At 46.9% G+C, this 20906-nt stretch overlaps 1 protein-coding gene across 3 annotated transcripts in view; it reads left to right on the top strand.

Moving 5' to 3' along the window:
* Hnf4 (Hepatocyte nuclear factor 4) overlaps nt 1-20906 on the top strand; it is a 231059-nt gene that overhangs the window by 154487 nt on the left and 55666 nt on the right. For all 3 annotated transcript variants that reach the window (XM_065426742.2, XM_065426741.2, XM_065426740.2), the window contains exon 2: nt 1215-1478. In XM_065426742.2, coding sequence (XP_065282814.1) covers nt 1215-1478 — 264 coding nt within the window. The remainder of the gene's footprint in view (nt 1-1214; nt 1479-20906) is intronic.

The following is a 20906-nucleotide window of genomic DNA, read 5'->3' as shown; positions in this document are numbered from 1 at the left end:
CGGCGCTTCGTTCGCGCTGAAGTAAGAGATGCACGAAAGTCAATTCATTCGATGCTGCTGCCGCGAATCCTTGCTCCAGCGTTTTCACAGAGTTTCCGCGGTGATCGAGCGAGATGTGTTCATGTTTAACTACGCGCACGTGACACCGTGCTTGTTAATTTACTTAGTAAGCGAATGTTTATGTTTACACGGTCGATAAATGTACTATCCTTACTTCGTATAGCTATGCGCTAATTTGCTATCGCAATCAGTGCTTCGCCTTTCGGGTGAAACTGCGAAGTTTTGGGGAGAGACCGACTCGGAGACCCTCTCCCTTGACGAAAACCGGTACCGTGACTGTGACGCGACGGAGCGTTTGACGGCGGTGTGAATAAGGCCTAAGTACATAAGAACGGAATCCTGCTCAGACTGTCGGCTGACGCAATAGGCTGTCAGCTATTGAGCACGACGCAATATAGGAGGGAAAGGCGGCCGCACAACGCTCCCTGTGTTCTACTCAGCGCTGCCCGCGGTGCCCGTTAAGCGCTGATAAGGGTATATAAATAGCGACGCGCTGGAACTCCCCGCCAAGTAAGGCGCTCGTTGAGTGCTTGTGTTGCGAAAGTGTGAACGCCACCATGCCACAATCCGCGCTAAATTGGAATAAAATAATGGAGTAAGCTTTTGGGAATTACACCACGTGCCAATGAGCAGATCCATGTCTGCTCAGCGATTGGAGTATTTCTGTCATTGGGCACATTGTTCATGTGTGCTGACGTTTTGTTTATTGAGGAAGCCATCGTTCCTTCTGTAAATACTTTCTTCGCGGATAGTTTTCCAACGGCTTTCGTACGGCTCTTGTACGGGCTCATTTTACTAGCGCTTTTGCGAGATTGCTCAACCATTGGCAAGCAGAACTGTTTTTCGCTGCACTGCTACCGCTCATTGTGCTTTAAATGTTTCCTGCTATTCTGAAAGGCGTTATTACCTAGGCAGCGTTACGCTGTGGTACAGTGAGGATGTAATACTGCGTTAGAATGGGGCAAAAAGCTTGCCCACGTTTATAGCTGTGCAGTAATTTACATAATACTTCCTTTCTTAAGATATCGCGCGCTTGTCGCCCCTCGGCACTCAATGTGGCAAAACGAACATGCAGCGAAATGTACAAGATTGTAGCCGTCGGTACAACAGAGTGCTCACTGTTCATTTTTTCACTTTCTCCCTCGCTCCTACAGACTCGGAGCTGGCGTATAGCGGCCAACAAGGCGGGACGTCTACACTGAGTCAGTTCTGTGCCATTTGTGGTGACCGGGCGACCGGAAAACACTACGGTGCCGCCAGCTGTGATGGCTGCAAAGGATTTTTTCGACGCAGCGTCCGCAAGAACCAACGGTACTCGTGCAGTTTCAACCGGAGCTGCGTTGTGGACAAAGACAAAAGAAACCGGTGTCGCTACTGCCGCCTCAAAAAGTGTTTTCGCGCCGGGATGAAAAAAGAAGGTACGTATCGGGAGACAAAGGAATCCCTCGCGCGCACCGCGAGTGTGGAGCCTCAGCGAGAGGAGCTCTCTGCTCTTCTCTCGCGATTCACCTGATAGCGCTTCGGAAGCTGTAGTCGTTCGCGATCAGCTTTCAGTGTGTTGCAGCACTATGATATCTGCAGCCGAGACGCACATCGAAAGCCCAAGGGAAGCTTCCCACGCTGCGGCGTACGCAGAGCGCGGTGGCGTGTTTTATACTTACTTGACGACGCCACCAACGTCGGCTGGTGGTGCGAAACTTATCTCGCGCAGCACGGGCAGTCTGTAAGCGCAGCGCGGGAACTTTTATTCAATGGAGTAAGGGAGAAAGAAGGGAAAGGCATTATTAATATACTGGAGAGGTTTACACTTATCAGAGTGAGTTGGGCGTTCGTTTAACGCCAAGAAGGAACTCTTGAACAAGGGAAGAAAGGTAAGACCAAGCTCAAGTAATAGATTGGTCTTATTCTAGGCTATACATTCACAGCATTTTGTTTACTGTTTGTCATAGGGTTCACTCTTGGGGCGAACACGCAAGAGAGCTGTTTGAAATGCTCTGCTCGTTATCCATGTCAAGGAGCAAGTACTACATGCGTAAAGATACTAAGCACAGCTGGGCGGTCTCACCAAACTTATGACAGTTTTGTGCTTTCGCCCATCAACAAAGTTGTAAAAGCCAATTGCACAGCTCGCGCATGAAGCGGCATTGTGCCATTTAAATTAGCTGCTGTCGTGTACTACGTTGTAAACTCGATTCAATCGTATAGAAGGCAGAGGATGAAAAGGAAGGGAGGAAAGGTAGGGAGGTCAACTAGACGCACGTTTGGTTTGCTACCCTACACAGGGGAAGGGGTTTAAGGGAAGAAAAGAAAGGAGAGGGAGGGAAGAAGGCAGTATCGGTCTGAGTACATGCGGATGTCCATAACTTCATGCCTATAATCGGTTACTGAGGCCAGTCGCTTTCATGAAATGTAGCATTGCTCGCGTCGCTTTGTAAGCCTGCGACGCATGGAGCCATGGTACGAGAACCTTAGTCTCTGAAAATGGTCTGTTATTTAATCGGTTTAACAGCCTCTGAAGAACGTTGCGTTCGTTGTCATAGAGATCAGAAAAACACAACACGTGCTCAATCGTCTCTTCACAGTTGCACGAGTTGCAGATCTGTGTGGCGGACTGGAATGACTAGGCTTTTGTAAAAGCCACCCCTAACGAGAGGCGGCACAGTAAAGTTGCATCACGGCGGGAGAAGTTCAATCGTATGAATGTTAGAAAAGCTAGGCAACAATATTCTTTCTTTGTCGCATTTGGACAGTATTCAAATCCAACAAAGAAAGAACAGCGAACAGATTTCCGACGGAAACTATTGAAGCTTGTCTTTATGCAAAAGAACCATAATGTGTTACGAGTAGAAAAACAATGCTAAATAACATGACGAAGAGAGGGACACAGACGACAGCGCTGATTAGCAACCAAGTGCATTTATTCGTTCAGTCAGCACATATAGGCTCTACCACTATCTCGAAACACAGAAATACTAATAATTAGCTTCGTCGAATTGCTATGTGCTTTTCCTGTGGCGCCGTGAGTGTGAACGTTGTTCTTTAAGGTGTGTGACAGCCCATAGGCTATATTTAGTCCATTAGCGCGTGTGTCACTCACAAGCTGTTCAATTGATGTTTCAGTTAACGCTTCTCAGCACTGTGGAAATTGGAATTCTGATAAGTGCTAAATGGTACACGAGTGCATTTTGCCACAGATTCTATCAGCTCTGTGAAATTGCGATGTGCGTCTCCTGTGGCACCATGAGAGTGAGCGTTGTCCTTTATGGTATGTGACAGTACACAGGCTTTATTTAATACAGTAGCACATGTGTCACTCACAAGCTGTTCCTGTATGCGTGGTGACTTCAATAACAGCGTAGCCACTAGTAAGTTGGTGAAGCTGAGTGATTTTAGTCCACATTATAAACAAAATATGTCCGATGTGCAGGTGATTAAAAGGTTGCAGCTGAGTCGAGCAGCTGAGTGTGCGAAGATATACGTACAGTAATACCCACAGATGCAATCCACACAACAATGCCAGATAGTGTAGCTGTCACAGAGCCGTCGATGTGGAAGTGATTTATATTGCTCCTGAACTTCATCACTCGCGATTCGTTGAATTTAGCTTAATTTGGTCCATATTATAAACAAAAGCTGCCGACTGAACTGCTGGTTAAAGGGTTCTATTTGTGGTGTAGTGGCTGAGCGTGGCGACTTTAGTGACTGCATGACAACTCGCGAGGCAGTGAAGAAATTAGTTTGGTTCAATATATAACACTGAGCAGCTAGTTAAGCGCACGTAACTCCAGGCGCACATAACTCCAGGCGCACATAACTGAAGTCCAGTGGCTGAGTACGCCAAGATAATACCCACAAGACAGAATCCTCTCAAGGAATGGCAGATAGTGTGGCTGTGACAATGCTATCAGTGTAGATGTCATTTCTTTTGCTCTTGAACTCAGGCACTGAAGTGGTAATTTACCAAGAAGTGAGTTTCCCACGGTGGCTCTGTCGGCACACAAGGGCTACAATGCTCTAGCGGGAGTCAGCTGTGTATACTCGTGACCGCATATTCAAACAAGCGGATGACCTGGCGTTCGCGCTTGGTCGGCGTCCATGGAAACACTTAGTTTGAATTAAAAGATGGATTTTTCGTTAGGGGTGCTCGGAATTGTTAGCCACCTATTGAAGTAGCTTAACATGCACTGAAATTTCACAACGTGAGTGTTTTGCCGCCTCTAACGACATGATGCCGGTTGAGTCGAAAGTGAACTGGCCACCTTAGGCTGCGCACTTGAATGACGTAGCTACTGCATTGCCCAGGTGGGCCTACGTGCAATAAGAGAACATTAAATCGAATAGCTTTCGTTGACTCTTTCGGCCAGTTTTTGGTTGGTCGGTAGTCTGTGGTCGATGGTCGGACGCTTCAAGGAAACCTCTCGCTCTCTCGTTCACTCGTTGGTTTGCGCGCTCTCTCTGACAATCATCGTCGATCGTTTCTGCACAACTGTTTTTTTGAATAAGGTCATATCCTCCCGAACGATTAGGTCAAGAATTGATAGAGTATCTTTTTTTTTCAGAAGCATGCGTTGCCACACAATTGCTGAAGTACGTATATACATTTATGTAATGCAATAATAAACAAAGAATTTGCCAAGGCAATATCTCGTCCCAAATATTGAGCCTACGAGAAACATTTGCGGAAAAAAATTAGGTGAAGTTATATCAAGGATAGGCAGCACTGATAGTACGTTACATGACGTTTCAACTTTTCGACACGCGATGCAATGCATATGTTCTTTCTAGAGAACCACAAACACTTCGCCTGTGAGGGGACGAAAGTGAACTGCACTGGAAATGAAAAGACCCGAGCGCCTCCATACGCACAGTAGCTTCGGAAATTGTTGACTCACGTTTTCTCTTAACCATGGGGCGCGTGCTGCCTTAAGCTACAAAACCACAGCTATCTTGATGAGTGCAATGAACAAAGTATCCCTGTAGCACGCAACAACCGAACCGCCTACAACATGCATAGTGTATGGTGTATGAACAACATATTTATAAATATTACGAGTACAAGAGAAGAGAACTGATAAGAAAAGATTATTGTTGTGTTTCGAGATAGTGGTAGAGCATATATGTGCTGACTGAAAGAATAAGGACACTTGGTTGTTAGTCAGCGCGGCGGTCTGTGTCCCTCTCTTTGTCCTGTCATTTAGCGCTGTTTTTCTGCTCGTAACACATTATCGTTCTTTTGCATGAAGAAAAGCCTCAAGAGTTTGTCAGAAGTATGCCCGCAGTTCTTTATTTGCTGGATTTGAATACTGTTCAGATGCGTCGAAGCAAAGAATCTCGTTGCCTAGCTTTTCTAACATCCATACGATTGAATCGGGTTTCCAACGTAGCACACGAGTGCAACTAATTAAATGGAACAATCCCGCGTCACGTGCACGTTATGGGGAAATGCGCCCGTGTACTATTTAACACTTATCAGAACTCCACTTTCCACAGGGCTGAGAAGCGTTTACTGAAACATCAGTTGAACAGCTTGTGAGTGACACACGTGCTAATGTACTAAATAAAGCCTGTGGGCTGTCACACACCATAAAGGACAACGCTCACACTCACGGCGCCACAGGAAAAGCACATAGCAATTCGACGGAGCCGATTAGAATCTGTGGCGAAATGCACTCGTGTACCATTTAACACTTATCAGAACTCCAATTTTCACAGTGCTGAGAAGCGTTAACTGAAAGATCAATTCATTTCTCTGCAGATTTCGAAGACATAGTCCTCGAAACTGGCGCTAGGTACATGCTTTGTGCTCAATGAATATTGCTCCATTACTGCTCAGCTCTAAAGATAATCATTGCAAAGTGAATTAGTGAACTTTTGTTGTAAATAATATTGTAGTTTCTCTTGCAAGTGCTGTGCACATATTGAAGTGCAGCAGCTGGCATAACGCAATTTCGATATACGGGGTGTTTTTTTTAAAATACCACATAGAATTTTTATGTATCGCCTGTGGCAGATAGCGTAATCGTAGTCCTTGAGCGGTATTTCTTGAAGTGACGGACATTACTGATACAAAAAATTGAATTCTATAATCGTTTAATTAACGAGAAATCACTAATGAACTTTTAGATTATTTACTTTACGGCACATATTACAATTTACGAATTGTCGCTAGCGAGCTTTGAAGGCATGCGCACTTGGAACGAATTCTAAAGATCGCGCGGGTTTGGAGATATGCGCCCTCTAATTTGTTACAAAAATGAGCTATTTCCTTTTCCTTATTTAAGAAACCGCCGTTTTAGGGATTGAAGCATAAAAATAACTGGAGCGCCCATTTATTTCGTCGTACATTTTGGGAATGAATATCTCAAATTTGTGTCATGCTCAAAATTTCTTCCAAGTGGATACGCCTTGGAAACTCACTGGGTGCAATTCGTAAATTGCAAAATGTGCCGTAAGGTAACTGAATTAATAGATGATTAGTGAATGTTTGTTGATTAGTCGATTATGCATTTCCATTTTTGTGCATGTCCACCTCTTTGAATAATTCCGCTCAATGGCTAGAATTATGCTACCTGCCACAGGTGATTTATCAAAATTCTGTATGATGTAAAAAAAAAGGCACCCCGTATAAGCCCAGAATATCTTTTTTTTTATGATTATTCTTAATCCGGTATACCGGTTGTTTCTGCGAAGATTGTGAGTAAAACTTAAAAATACCCGTTTTCAAATAAAAGGACAGTTCCTTCGGATACAGGTCGTCAATAGTGTGGACCACGGGATGACGGGTGATATGAAGTAATTACTTGCTAATAAACAAAAAATATTCATTAACCTTTAAACATCTTGTTTCATCGGCGAGTTCTGGGGGGGGGAGGGGGCGGGGAGTACAAACCATATCAACTTTTGGACCTGGCAAGATGCGATTTTCCGCGGCACTGTGACATGGCGCAATTCAGATATCAGAGCTCGCGAAACCGAAACTGGGAGGATGCAGTGAGTGCAAAGCCTCGAGGCGACGTTCTGCTTACGTCGTCAGCCGTGGGCAGCGAGCGCGCTGCGGTTCGGGTTCCTCGCTGTCGCAGCGTGCTGGGCGCCCGCTGCTGGTTGACGTGAGGAGAACGTCGCCTCGAGGCTTTGCACTCACGGCAGCCTCCCAGTTTCGGTTTCGCGCGCTCCGTTTCGCATGGTTTCACTTGCTGAGCTAGGCGTCCACGTGGCTGATTAGGTAGAGTTCAGCACCGAGCATGCGCAGGTTGACGGCTGGGCTACAACAGGGGACTAAAGTGGACGTTTCTTCAGCTTTCATTTCCTTTTCCTTTTTCATGAAGGATACAAACTTGATCACAAATGTGGCCCTCAGCTAATTACTTATACAGTTCAATAAACAAAGCAGCTAATTCTCCTTTGCTTTCCTTCCTGGCTTTGCTTTTTTGCTAGCGTAATTTGTTGTTAAAAAATTATGGGGTTTTACGTGCCAAAACCACTTTCTGATTATCAGGCACGCCGTAGTGGAGGACTCCGGAAATTTTGACTACCTGGGGTTCTTCAACGTGCACCTAAATCTAAGTACACGGGTGTTTTCGCATTTCGCCCCCATCGAAATGCGGCCGCCGTGGCAGGGATTCGATCCCGCGACCTCGTGCGCAGCAGCCCTACACCATAGCAACTGAGCAACCACGGCGGGTGTAATTTGTTGTTACATGTAGGCATCAAGTTAGGCAATGTTATATCAATGGTATCATTATCATCAGCCTATTTTTATGTCCACTGCAGGACAAAGGCCTCTCCGTGCGATCTCCAATTCCCCCGTCTTGCGCTAGCGGATTCCAACTTGTGCCTGCTAATTTCATAATTTCATCAATGGTATATTTAACGCTTATTAATGTTCCTGTTTAACTGGGGATCTGAGAATTTTTAACTACGCAGTTTGAGCGGCAATTTTGTTGCAAATAGAGGGCAGCTAGCTTATAGCGTGACCAGTCGATCGTAATATCGCTTGTCAGCCTGTAGTCGAACATTTATTGCAAGAAGAGGGCGACGTGAGCTAGTTGGTTGAAATTTATTATCGGAATGATAGCAACACCGCGCGCGTTCACTTCTTATGTGTGTGTACGGGCACGGCGTTTTTCTTTAAATAAAGAAAATAAGTTGCGAATAAGACAATTTTTCTGTAGCTTTTGGCCGTATACGTATGGCCGATTTGCAGAGCTAATTTTTGCGTGGATACATGGATTTGGAGGTGAAAATAGATCATCATCATCATCATCATCATCCGCCTATTTTATGTACACTGCAGGACGATGGCCTCTCCATGCGATCTCCAATCACCGCTGTCCTGCGCCAACCGATTTCAACTAGCACCTCCGAATTTCTTAATTTGATCATTCCACCTAGTCTTCTACCGTCCTCGACTGCGCTCCCCTTTTCTTGGCACCCATTCTGTAACCCTAATGGTGCACCGGTTATCTAACCTACGAATGAAATCACCTGACCAGCTCCATTTCTTTCTCTTAAAGTCAATTAGAATATCGGCTATCCCTGTTTGCTCTGTCATCCACACCGCTCTCTTCCTGTCTCTTAACGTTACGCATGTTCAGAACGGCCAGCTGCAGTGCAAGTTTTGCCGACCGGTTGCGACTGTGGAAGCAACATCTCGGGAGCATCGCCGCCAACCTCTAGCCTCATCGCCGTTGTGACGGAATGAGTTCGGCGGGCCAACTATTGTTACCAAACTCCCCAACGCGGACCTGATCTGCTACGGGTGCGCGAGTTGCCGCGGGAACGACGTTTTTCGCTCCTTCCCACGCACCGACCAAGACGCAAGACAACGCGCTACCCGGAACGGCTCCAAGTTCTATGAAATTCGTGTGGTGTCGGTTTCGGACCGCAAACACGTGTGTGTATGCGTGTGTGCGTGTGCGTGTGTGTGTGTAAACCGTGCCGCGGAGAGGCGGCTAGTTTGCGATGACTAAACGAACGTTCGCATCACCTTGTATCGGGAGAGGACCGAGTGGGTACAAACTGCTGTTGTGCGGCTGCTCAGATCACTCTCTTTCAAGCAGTCATGTTAGGCTGATGTACTTTCTCAAACAGTCATGTTAGACTGATATAAATATTGTAAATAAACCCATATTCCTCGTTCTCGATGAGAAGCAGTCCTTCCCTTCATCAACCTCCTCAGCGTGGATAAGTTGGACGACGGCATGGGCCAGCTACCTTCTAATTCAAGCCCGACTCCAATCTCGACAACGGATCACGAGCGATGGGATTGAGCCCCCAATCCTGACACGCCTAACATTCTTCGTTCCATCGCTTTTCGCGCAGTCCTTACCTTATTTTCGAGATTCTTTGTCGCTCTCCAAGTTTCTGCCCCATATGTCAGCACTGGTAGAATGCATTGAGTGTAGACCTTTCTTTTCAATGATAGTGTTAAGCTCCCAGTCATGATATGGCAATGTCTTCCGTATGCACTTCAACCCATTTTTATTCTTCTGTAAATTTCCTTCTCATGATCAGGGTCCCCTGTGAGTAATTGACCTAGTTAAACGTACTCCTTCACAGACTCTAGAGGCTGATTGGCCATCCTGAACTTTTGTTCCCTCGTCCGGCTAGTGATCATTATCTTTGTCTTCTGCACATTAATCTTCAACTCCACTCTTATACTCTCTCTGTGAAGGTCCTCCCTCATCTGTTGTAACTCGTCTCCAGTAATCCTGAAGAGGACAATGTCATCTGCAAGTCGAAGGTTGCTGAGATATTCGCCGTTGATCCTTACTTCTAAGCCTTCCCAGTTTAATAGCTTGAATACTTCTTCCAGGCACGCATTGCAGAGATTGTGTCTTCTTGTCTGACCCCTTTCTTTAAAGGTATCTTCCTACTTTTCTTGTGTAGAATAAGGTAGCTGTGGACTCTCTGTAGATATTTTCTAAGATAGTTACGTGAGCGGCCTGTACCCCTCGATTAAGTAATGCCTCTATGACTGCTGGTATCTCTACTGAATCAAGTGCTTTTCGTAATCTATGAAAGCTATATAGAGAGGCTGATTGTACTTTGCGGATCTCTCGATAACCTGATTAATGACATAGGTTTGATCCATTGTAGAGTATCCTTTCCTGAAGCCAGCCTGTTCCCTCGGTTGACTAAAGTCCAGTGTTGCCCTCATTCTATTGGAGATTATCTTGGTGAATATTTTATATAATATTGGAAGTAAGCTAATGGGTTTATAATTTTTCGATTCTTTAACGTCTTCCTTTTGATGGATTAGTATGATGTTTGCATTCTTCCACTTCTCTGGGACACCTGAAGTCTATCGATAGACAGTTCGTATAAAGGGCCGCTAGTGTTTCAAGCATTTTGTCTCCACCATCTTTGATTAAACCGAGTGCTATTGCACCTTCTCCAGCCGCTTTTCCGCTTTTCATGTCTTGCAAGGCTCTTCTAACTTCATCGCTAGTTATAGAAGGAGCCTCTGTAACCTGTTCATTACTACTTCGATTGGAGGTATCAGGGCTGCTTTGGGTACTGTACATGTCAGTATAGAATTCTTCCGCGGCTTTTACTATATCTTCGGGACTGCTGATGATATTACCCTGCCTTTCTTTCAGTGCATGCGTCTTGGTTTGTCCGATGCCTAGTTCCCTTCTCACCATTTTCAAGCTGCGTTAGAAGACGAAGAAGTGGCTCTTGTGCGGAACCACGTTTACCACTGCTATCATTTTACGAGTATTTTTGCGTGCTTTCGGGAGACGCCGCTCCCGAGACCTTCGGCGATGGAAGCGGAGTCAGCTAGACGTGCGGAGGAGATAGCCGTCACAGCGTCAAGCGCTCCGAACAAGCGCAATCACCTCAAAAGCAACACAGGCAGCGAGGACACCCTGCTGTACTGCTTTGCTTCAGAAGATCTACCGGATGACAGTGATTACTTGACAGTTATGAGGAAAAAAACGAAAAGGCGAATCGTCACTGTTTCCTCGTCTTCAACAAGGACCACGGCGATGGCAAAGAACAATGACACGGCTCATATCATCCTCTTTTTGGCCGAGACACCGACCAACGACCTGAATCGGCTAAACACGCAAGCCATGTCTGTCACACTCACTAGAGGCTTTTGTTCCGAATGAGATTACAGGTGTGAGAAGTAACATCCGTAAGAACATTCTCGCGGTCGATGCCAACGATGGAGCAGCGCTGGATATCTTGAGAACAGTCAAAGTGATGGGCGAGATTGATGTTCGCGGCATAATACCACAGGACAGCGATCAGGTGTCAGGTGTGATACTCCATCAGGTGTGATTTATGATGTCGATGAGTCAATCAACGACAACGATCTGCCTATTTAGGTTATACCCGCCACAGCAGATGCCACTATTATTGAAATCCGTTGCCTAGGAGAATCACGTTGTGTTAGTATGACCTTCAAGGGAGGAAGCGTGCCGCCACACGTGAAACTTGGATTTTTTCGTCATCCAGTGCGACCGTTCGTTCCACGACCACTTCAGTGCCGTAATTGTTTGAAGATAGGGCGTGTCAACGACATATGCAAAAATTCGACCATGTGCCCAAAATGCTCTGAGCAGCACAGCGCTGATGCTTGCCGTGTGACTGATTTAAAATGTGCGAACTGCTCTGGCCCTCATGAAGCATAGTCGAAAGACGGCCCCGGGACACAAGACAGAGCTGAAAGTCCTGAAACAAATGGTCAGAGATAACTCAACGCACAGAGAGACCGCCGCCAAAGTGAGAGGGCGTCGTGCCCGCCGCATACGATCTTCGTCTACTAGAAATACTGAGACCGTCGTAAGAAAGACGCTACGTGCAACAGCTGGTGCTCCCAAGACGCTCAGCCACACTAGCAACACGGTGCCTGGTGACGCATTGAATACGTATACTGCAAATCCCAGGCCTGCACTTCCGAAATTAAGTCCTCCAGCAGAACAAAAATGGACGATGGTCTACCAACGCACCATTTACGGCACAGATCGCGTGCGAGGTCCCCCTAAGACAAGCAAGTAATCGCTATAATCAAGTCTCTAACGAAACTCATTTGCGTGTTGATAAATCACATGCAGAGGTTATCTGCTCGGGGTGCGCTGCAAGTGCTGGATGGTCTGGATCCGGTTCTTGCGAGCCTCGAATAGCAAGCAAAATGGGTCTATCACGTCAGCCGTTCTTCAGGCAACTCAAGGAAGCCTCTATTATGCAATAGAATGCTCGTGGACTGAAATCCTATATTGCTGATTTTCGCCATTACATTTTCGCCAATCGGTTCCCCATTATTGTCGCATGTGAACCTAATCTACAGAAACCTGTCTGGATCTCAGGCTATGAACCTTACGTGTTATCGACTTGTAATGAAATTAGCAAAGTGATTTTTTGAAATCAGCGAACTGACTTACATTGTTCATTCAATGCTGTCGCGTGACAGTAATCAGTATGTTTTTTTGACCGTGAAAAGCACAAACTTTCATTTACTCTAGTGGGCGCTTACCTTTGTCCATCAAGTCGTTTTGACAGACAGAGACTGAGTGACATTATAGATGTGACTGCTGGTCCATGGAGTGTTGCTGGGGACTTTAATGCACATCATTCACTTTGGGGAAGCGCCAAAGTAAATTGCAAAGGTAGAAACCTCGTTTCCTTTCCCTGTGACCATGAACTTTGCTGTCTAAACGATGGCTGTCCCACGTTTCTGCGCGGCTGGACGTACAGTAGTTGTTTAGACTTGGCTTTTGTCTGGCGATGCCTCACTCGCCGCGTCCTTTGGTTCGCAGATACAAAAACTCACGGAAGCGACTACATTCCTACCTACCTGAAGATTAAAGGCCTAACCAAAGCCTTTTCATTCAATTTTAAACAAACAATAGACTGACCTGTGTTTAAATTACTTATAGAAGATTCATGCCACAAAGGCTTTTCGTCGACACTAGAAATTCAGATCGCCAAGGCTATTGTTGCGTACTCCAGGGTAGCGTACCGTACTGCTGCCGAGAAGTAGCGGCGCCTGCCTATCGAAGCTCGACCGACAGTACTTATTGGGTAGCGTGGCGTTGTCGGCGGGCTGCAGGCATCCGGTAGACCATGGCGACCGAGCAAGGGCGAGATGATTTGCTAGTGCGAAACTTGCACGGTTTATTCAAAGGTAGTTGAAAGAAAATAAGAAAAGCATGAAGTATATAAAAGTACATTTCGGAGCCCCTTAAATAGGCTCTCTCTCTCCAAGTGTGGGCGGGATCTTGCTTCCGGACGATGTCACGTGACAGGCACAGAGAGAGGGCCCCTTCTCTTGCATCACCGAGCAAGGAAAGGAGAAGTCAACCCTCCTTTCGACGAATCCTGGTAGAAGGCCCTTTGTGCGCAAGGTGCCTGACGTTTAATCATCGCAGGAGAAGTCAACCCTTCTTTCGACGAATCCGGGTAGAAGGCCCTTTGTGCGCAAGGTGCCTGACGTTAACCCTCGCAGGAGAAGTCAACCCTCATTTCAACGAATCCTGGTAGAAGGCCCTTTGTGCGCAAGGTGCCTGACGTCAACCCTAACACTATGCAGAATGCTATGGGTTCATTTCGGCCATCGGAGAAATACAGAGAGATTTTTAATCGGAAATACAGATCCTCCGTGCAATTCGCCGGGGAGTGGAGCGATGGTACAGATGGACTAAGTCGGTTTACGACCTCTCGATCCGCGTTAACCTCTATCAGCCATCTGGAAAATAGTCCGCGGACTTCGAACAGCTCCTCAACAGCGCCGTCGATTTAAATCTGTAACCCTCCATCAAGGACGCCGAGAAGTCGACGTAGCCGAAGATTACTGCGCAAGGATCGTGGGTCCGGCGTTCGCCTATTCACCTTGCGTACCTATTCCTATTGTCCCCCCTTGCTTCCGAGATCCTCGTATGGACGCTCCTTTCTCCATCGAAGAACCGGAGGCCGCGCTTGCTGCGTGCAGGCGATCTTCGTCACCAGGACACGATGGCATCACATACTCTGCGCTTGCAAACCTTAGTCAAGAGGCCAGAGATGCTCTTCTTGACCTATACAACGCATGATGACGTGACGGCCTTGTCCCTACCACGTGGAACTCCAGTCCCCTTGTTCCACTCCTCAAGCCTGGCAAATCTCCACTGGAAGTGTCATCTTACCGTCCGATAGCACTGACCAGCTGTGTTGGCAAGGTAATGGAGAGAATGATCCTCACATGGTTAGAATGGTACGTGGAATTTTACGTTTATCCAGACGTAATGGCTGGCTTTCGACGCGGACGCTCGTCAATAGATAGCGTTATAGACCTTGTAACATATGTACAGCAGCAGAAACGTCTGAAAAGAATCACTGCGGCCTTATTCCTTGATATTAATGGTGCGTACGACAATGTCGATCATCATGCGATTCTGGACGCCTTAGAAGCTGCAGGGATTGGTGGACACGCTTTCGCTGGATACCCATCTATTTGAACGGGAGATCTTTCTTTATTTTGACTGAAGACGTACCAACGCCATCTAGCTACACCAGTCGTGGGGTACCGCAAGGCGGAATACTCGGCCCGACCCTGTGCAACCTGGGGCTCGTTAGACTCGCCGATTCGTAACCGCAAACCGTTCAGCTCTCCATATATGCAAACGACATTTGCATATGGGCTTCAGGAGTGACACGTGTACAAGTCCGCGCACGACTTCAGAAGGCTTCATTGGCCGTGTCAACGTACCTAAGAAGGCAAGGCCTGGAGCTTTCCCCTGAGAAATGTGCACTGGTTGCTTTTATTCGAAAAGCGATGGCCCCGAATGCTTTGCGGATAAATGATCAAACTGTACGATACAGACCAATGCACCGCTTTCTTGGCTTCATCATTGATAGGGTCTTGTCTTGGAGCCCTCAGGTCTCGTACATGACAAAGCGTTTGGCCGCCATCGTGCACTTTCTTGCGTTTCTCGGTGACATGTCCTGGGGCGCAACAGTACCATGAATGTTGCAACTATATAAAGCACTGTTTTGGGCTTCCTGCGGTACAGCTTACCTGTACTAGGAAATACTAGCACTACAAATACCCGCAAGCTCCAGAGTGTGCAGGCAAAAGCACTCAGTACTTGTCTCGGTATCCCCAAAATTACGTCATCGATTGCGACAGTGGCCATTGCCGGAGACGCTCCTTTGGCAGTATACATCGATACAGATGTCCTGAGAGCACACATCCGACACCTGACTCGGATTTCCTCACATCATCTTACTCGCTTGCCAGAAAAGAGACCACATTCCACTTTTGCCAAAAGTATTTGTGAGACATCAGTCCTACTTGCCGTCACAATTTACGCCTGCTACACAATTATCAGAGCCATTGTGGTGTCTGCACCGGCCGCAAGTGTAATTGATAACTCCAGGCATCAGAAAGAAAGCTGGAGTGCCGTTGCAAGCTATGAAACAAGCAACTTCGGAACACATTCACAACGTACACAGATTCCGGCAACATGTCTACACAAATGGTTCGGTAAAAAATTCAACAGCTCAGCTGCTGCAGTCATCGTTCCGGCAAAATCTGAAGAAAGCAAGTTAAATACTTCATGTGTGACCATATCGACGGGTGCTGAACTTGCCGCACTCCGTGCTGCACGCACTTGATTTTATTAATCAGGTACCACTACAACAATGGACAGTCTTTAGTGACTCCAAGGCAGCCCTTCAGTGCATACAAAGCCCAATGCGTCAGGAACCAAATGAACAACTGGCCTCAGAAATTCGACACATGTATCATCGCAGCCATGACAAGGGACACAACATAATCTTTCAATGGCTTCTAGGATATTGCAGCATCAGCGGAAATGACCACGCCGACGAAGCCGCCTGATCTGCACATGAAAGTGGTCAACGTGTCGTTATTCCGCATTCGCGAACAGACGCTGCGGCTGGGCTGCTATTGATGTACCGTGAATGTAATTTGCCTCTGTTGGACTCGAACTCTTTCACCATGTTACGTTTGCGTTCGTTGTCTCCGGACATACGGATGCACGTACCGCCTGGGTTACCATGACGTGAACAGACCATGCTGTACCGTCTGTGGCTAGGCGTTGCATTTACGAACTCATATGCTTTCCTTATTGGAATGGCAAACAGTCGCACGTGCGCCATATGCAACATCGATGAGACGCTCGCACATATCTGTGTTTGCCCATGATATAGTACCCAGAGACAAGTACTGTACAGAGTACTGGACCAGTTTGTCAATCGTCCACTATCAGAACTCAAAGCTTTAGATCAGTACTGCTGTGATCGGCCGTTATAAGAGTTGGGATCGGGCGTGAAATAGATGATAGCTGGCCCATGCCGTCGTCCGACTCATCCACGCTAAGGACGTTGTTGAAGGGAAGGACTTGTTCTCATCGAGAATTAGGAATATGGGATTTATTTACAATATGTACATGAAGGGTGGAAAACGTTACAGTTCATCAGTCTAGCATGAATGCAAGATGGCAGAATGCATGAATGCAATTCTAGCAGAATGCGGCTCTTAGGCGTGCATGAATGCACGCCTAAGAGCCGACATAGGCTGCTGAAAAAGACTCTGTCCTCCCTACATCCCTAGGTGAGGGAGAACTGCCGTTCAACCTTCGTCCAATAGGAGAGTCATCGTAGTCGACCCGCCTTTGAGGGGGAGGGTTCACATACTCACTTCCGGGCTTTGGTTTTCATTGAACACAGCGAGGTGAGAGGGGTCTTGTAGACAGGGGTCTTGACCCGAGCAGGCGCCTCTTGATCCCAGAGCTGACCTCGCAGTCAGTGGCCGCCGCGTCTGTCCATTGACTGTGACGACTTCTGGGGCCCGTGAGATCGCACCGCAAAACACCCTGTTCCAGGAGTTTTCTTGCTCTAAGCAAACCGTGAACCGTGAACTAGTCATGCCCGCGCCGTTGGGCTGTTGAGGCACCGCATTGGTGTCTTTGCAAAGCGAGTCGTCGCAGCAGGCTGGGAAGGGTTCGGAGGTCGCTCCTCCGAAGATCGCCAGGCCCCGCAGGCCGATCGTAACACCGTTCACCCCCTGACACCCTTCGGTTACGGTTCGCACGATTATGGGGAAGGGGCTGACGGCCTCGTCAAAATGGTTCTCGACACGGATGGATTATAACCACCGCGGGAATACCTCGTTCATGAGAGGTTTCAGCAATTAGCACTGATACGGCTGTTACCTATCGGCAGCACAAATTGGCGTGTCCAAGCCAGAGACGCGCTCAGTGCGATGTTCCGGCCATCACCTGTCAGAGTGCGATCGGCGTCAGCGAAAAGGACAACCTACCTCCGGATTGGTGGGACCTGATGTCAGTGGCCTCCTGACACCGGATTGGTGGGACCTTATGTCATCGGCCCCCTGGCACAGGATGGGGGGGGGGGGGTAGTGATTAAACAATGATCACGCAAGGCATAAAAGGAGCCAACCGGAACTGCCTCTGGTTAACCTCCCTGCCTTTCTAATGCATCCTTCTCTCGCTCTCCTTTTCAGGTTGCGTCCATTTTTTACTGCTTCCTCAGTCCTTCTCACGTTATAATTTCGAATATTTCTCATTTTCTCCTTTTGCCTTGCTTTGACAGTTCCGCGAATTCTATCTGATCTCTTGAGTTGGACTCTTTTATTCTTTGTCGTTTATTTATTAGGTGCTTTGTTACGTTGGAGAGCTTACCTACTGGTCGCCTTGGCGCCTTACCTCCCACACTCAACTGCTTCTAAAGCCAGCCCAGTTACGGTTTCATTCATTGCCTCTATGTCATCTTCATCTAAGGCTGCATGTTTGGTTGGAAGTGACAACCTGAACTGGTCAGCTTTTACCCTTGCTGCGTGTAGGTTGGCCTGTTTCTTCTTGAACAATGTTACTATTTCTCTCTTCAAATTGAGGTGAATCCTAGCCCTCACTATCCTATGATCACTTCACTTTACCCTACCTAACACTTCTACATCCTGCACTATGCTGGAGTCAGCATAAAATATCGAATCACTTTCATTTCTTGTTTTACCATTAGGGCTTCTTCAGGTCCACTTTTTGTTCCAACGCTTCCTGAAGAAGGTTATTCCTTTCTGCGAATTTTACCGGCATCTCTCCTCTAGCCTTCCTAGAATAGACACCGTATAGTTGCCAATTGATTGTCCGCCAGCCTACCTTTTTCCCAATTTTGAATTGAAGTCGCCCATTAGTATATCATACTGAGTTTGCACTTCTCGCGTCGCTAATTCAACATCTTCATAAAACTTTTCTTTTTCTTCATCATTGTGACTGGAGGTTTGAGCGTAGGTTTGTACTACCTTTATTCTATACCTACTATTCAGCTTTATTACTACTGCTACCCTCTCATTAATGCTGTAGAATTTGTCAATGTTGCCCGCTATCTCCTTATGGATTCGGAATCTTACTCCGAACTGCTTCTTATCTGGTAGACCTATATTGCAGTGGACGTGGCCATTTGTCAGCACTCTATAAGCCTCACCAGTTCTTCTAATCTCACTAAGGCCAATGATATCCTAAACAATGCCTGATAGTTCCTCAAAGAGGCCTGCTGGGCTCGCTTAATTCACTCGAGAATGTTCGGGTGTTAAACGTTGCAAGGGTCAGTTTCCAAATACAGCGCCTTCGCGCAATCCGCGGGCGAGTGGCGCGATGACAAAGACGGGTGAAATCAGTTCACGACCCTGCAAAAGCCACATGCATTCAAAAGACAATTCAACGTCGCATTGCCGGGCTGAAAAACCAACACTGCAGATCTTTTTTTGAGTCTCTAAGTGCGCGTGAGCCTTTGTCGGTTGTCTGGAGAACAGCTCGTGGACTTCGAAGAGCTCTTTAACAACGCCACCCGTTTAAGTCCTCTCCAGCAAGGACGCCGAGATGTCGACGTAGCAGAAATTCTGCGCAAGGATTGTGGGCCCGACGTTCCAGCCTTGCACACCTTTTCATATTGTCACCCCTGTCTCCCGAGATCTGCGTATGCACGCCCCTTTCTCCATGGAAGAACTGGAGGCTGAAATTGATGGGTGGAGGCGTTCTTCTTCACCTTAACCCGATGGTGTCACATACTCTGCACTTGTAAACCTTGGTCAAGAGTCCAGAGATGCACTTCTCAATCTTTATTAGGCGCCATGACGTGAAGACATGGTCCCTACCACATGGAAGTCCCGCCGTCTAGGCCTGCTCTTGAAGCATGGCAAATCTTCCATGGAATTAGCACCCTGTCTTAGCATCCATCTTAGCACCCTGTCCAACAGCACTAGCCGACTGCGTCGTCAAGGTAATGGAGAGAACATCCTAACACTGTTATAATCGTACTTTGAACTTTGCAACATGTATCCAGATGCAACTGTTGGCTTTTGACGTGGAAGCTCATTGATAGATGTCGTTATTGACCTTAATTATAACGTCTGTACAATACCCAAAACACCAGAAATGACTCATTCTGGCCTTATTTGTCGATGTTAAAGGCTCCCATGACAATGCAGGTCATCATGCAATTCTGGACGCCTTAGAAGCTGTTGGGATCAGTGGGCACTTCTTTACCTGGCTACGCAAGTAGTTTGTGTGAAATATTTTTCTTTATTTTGACTAAGGGCTGACCAATGTCTTCTAGCTACACCTCCCGTAGTGTTCCGAAAGGCGGAGTACTTAGCTTTACATTCTTGAACCTGGTGCTGATTGGTCTCGTGGATCCGTTACCGCAAAAGGTACAAATTTCCATATATGCGGCTAATATTTGCATATAAGGATCAGAAGCGACACGCGTATAAGTTTGAGCATAACTTCAGAAGGCTTTTTGGCAGTTTCAACATATTTAAGAAGGCAAGGCCTACAGCTTTCACTTGACAATTAAGTCTTCACTCGTAGTTCTTACTCGCGAAGCGATGGCCCCGTACGCTTTAGGGATCAATTGTTAAGTTGTATCAAACTGACGAACGCACATATTTCTTGGCGTGGTCATCGATATAAACTTGTCGTTAAGCCTTCACGTCTTCTACGTGACAAAAAGATTGACCGTTATGGTGACTTTCTGGCGTTTCTCGGTGGGAAGTCCAGGGGCGCTTCAGTGTGGTGAATGCTCCAATTAGAGAACGCACTATTTTTGGGCTTCCTGCAGACAACCTTACCGGAACTAAGCAATACTTGCATGACAAATATACACAGACTTCAGAGTGCCTAAGCCCAGGCACTCAGAACGTGTCTTGGTTTCCCCCCAAAAAAGCGTATTTAATCATACAATGACCCTGGCCAAAGATTATCCTACTGCAGTCTCTCTTGCTACTGATGCCTTCAGAGCACCGATTCGGCACCTGACTCGGCTTCTCTCAGACAATCTTGCTTAACTGTCAGCAATGAGGCCAAATTCAACATTTGCGACAATCCTTGCAAGACATCAGGCCTACTTGATAACTGAACTCACCACTGCTACACGACTGTCAGCACTAGCCTCAAGTACACATGGCCAGTCCAGGCATCAAAAACAAAGCTGGAGTGCCACTTCTAGCTTTAAAACACGCAACCTCGGAATATCCATTACAACGTGCACAGAACCCGCCATCATGTCTGCACATGTGGATCGGTGAAACGCAACAGCTCTCCGACCGCAGTTATCACCCTAGCGATATCGGAACAAATCAAGTTGGGATACATCATGTGTGATAACATTGACGGGTGCAGAGCTTGCTGCACTCCATGCTACACATCCATTCATTAATCAGGAGTCACCCCAGCAATGGACAGCTTGTTGCGACGTCAAGGTAGCCCTCTGAAGCATACAAAACGCAATGCGGCACGGACCCAACGAACAACTGGTCTCAGAGATTCGACAGACCTGTTATCGCAGGCATGAAAGATGACTTGACATAATTTTTCAGA

This window comes from Dermacentor albipictus, chromosome 1 (assembly GCF_038994185.2).
Source record: "Dermacentor albipictus isolate Rhodes 1998 colony chromosome 1, USDA_Dalb.pri_finalv2, whole genome shotgun sequence".
Lineage (NCBI taxonomy): Eukaryota > Metazoa > Arthropoda > Arachnida > Ixodida > Ixodidae > Dermacentor > Dermacentor albipictus.
Note: the sequence above shows the minus strand (reverse complement) of the source record. Positions and strands in the feature narration are given on the sequence as shown.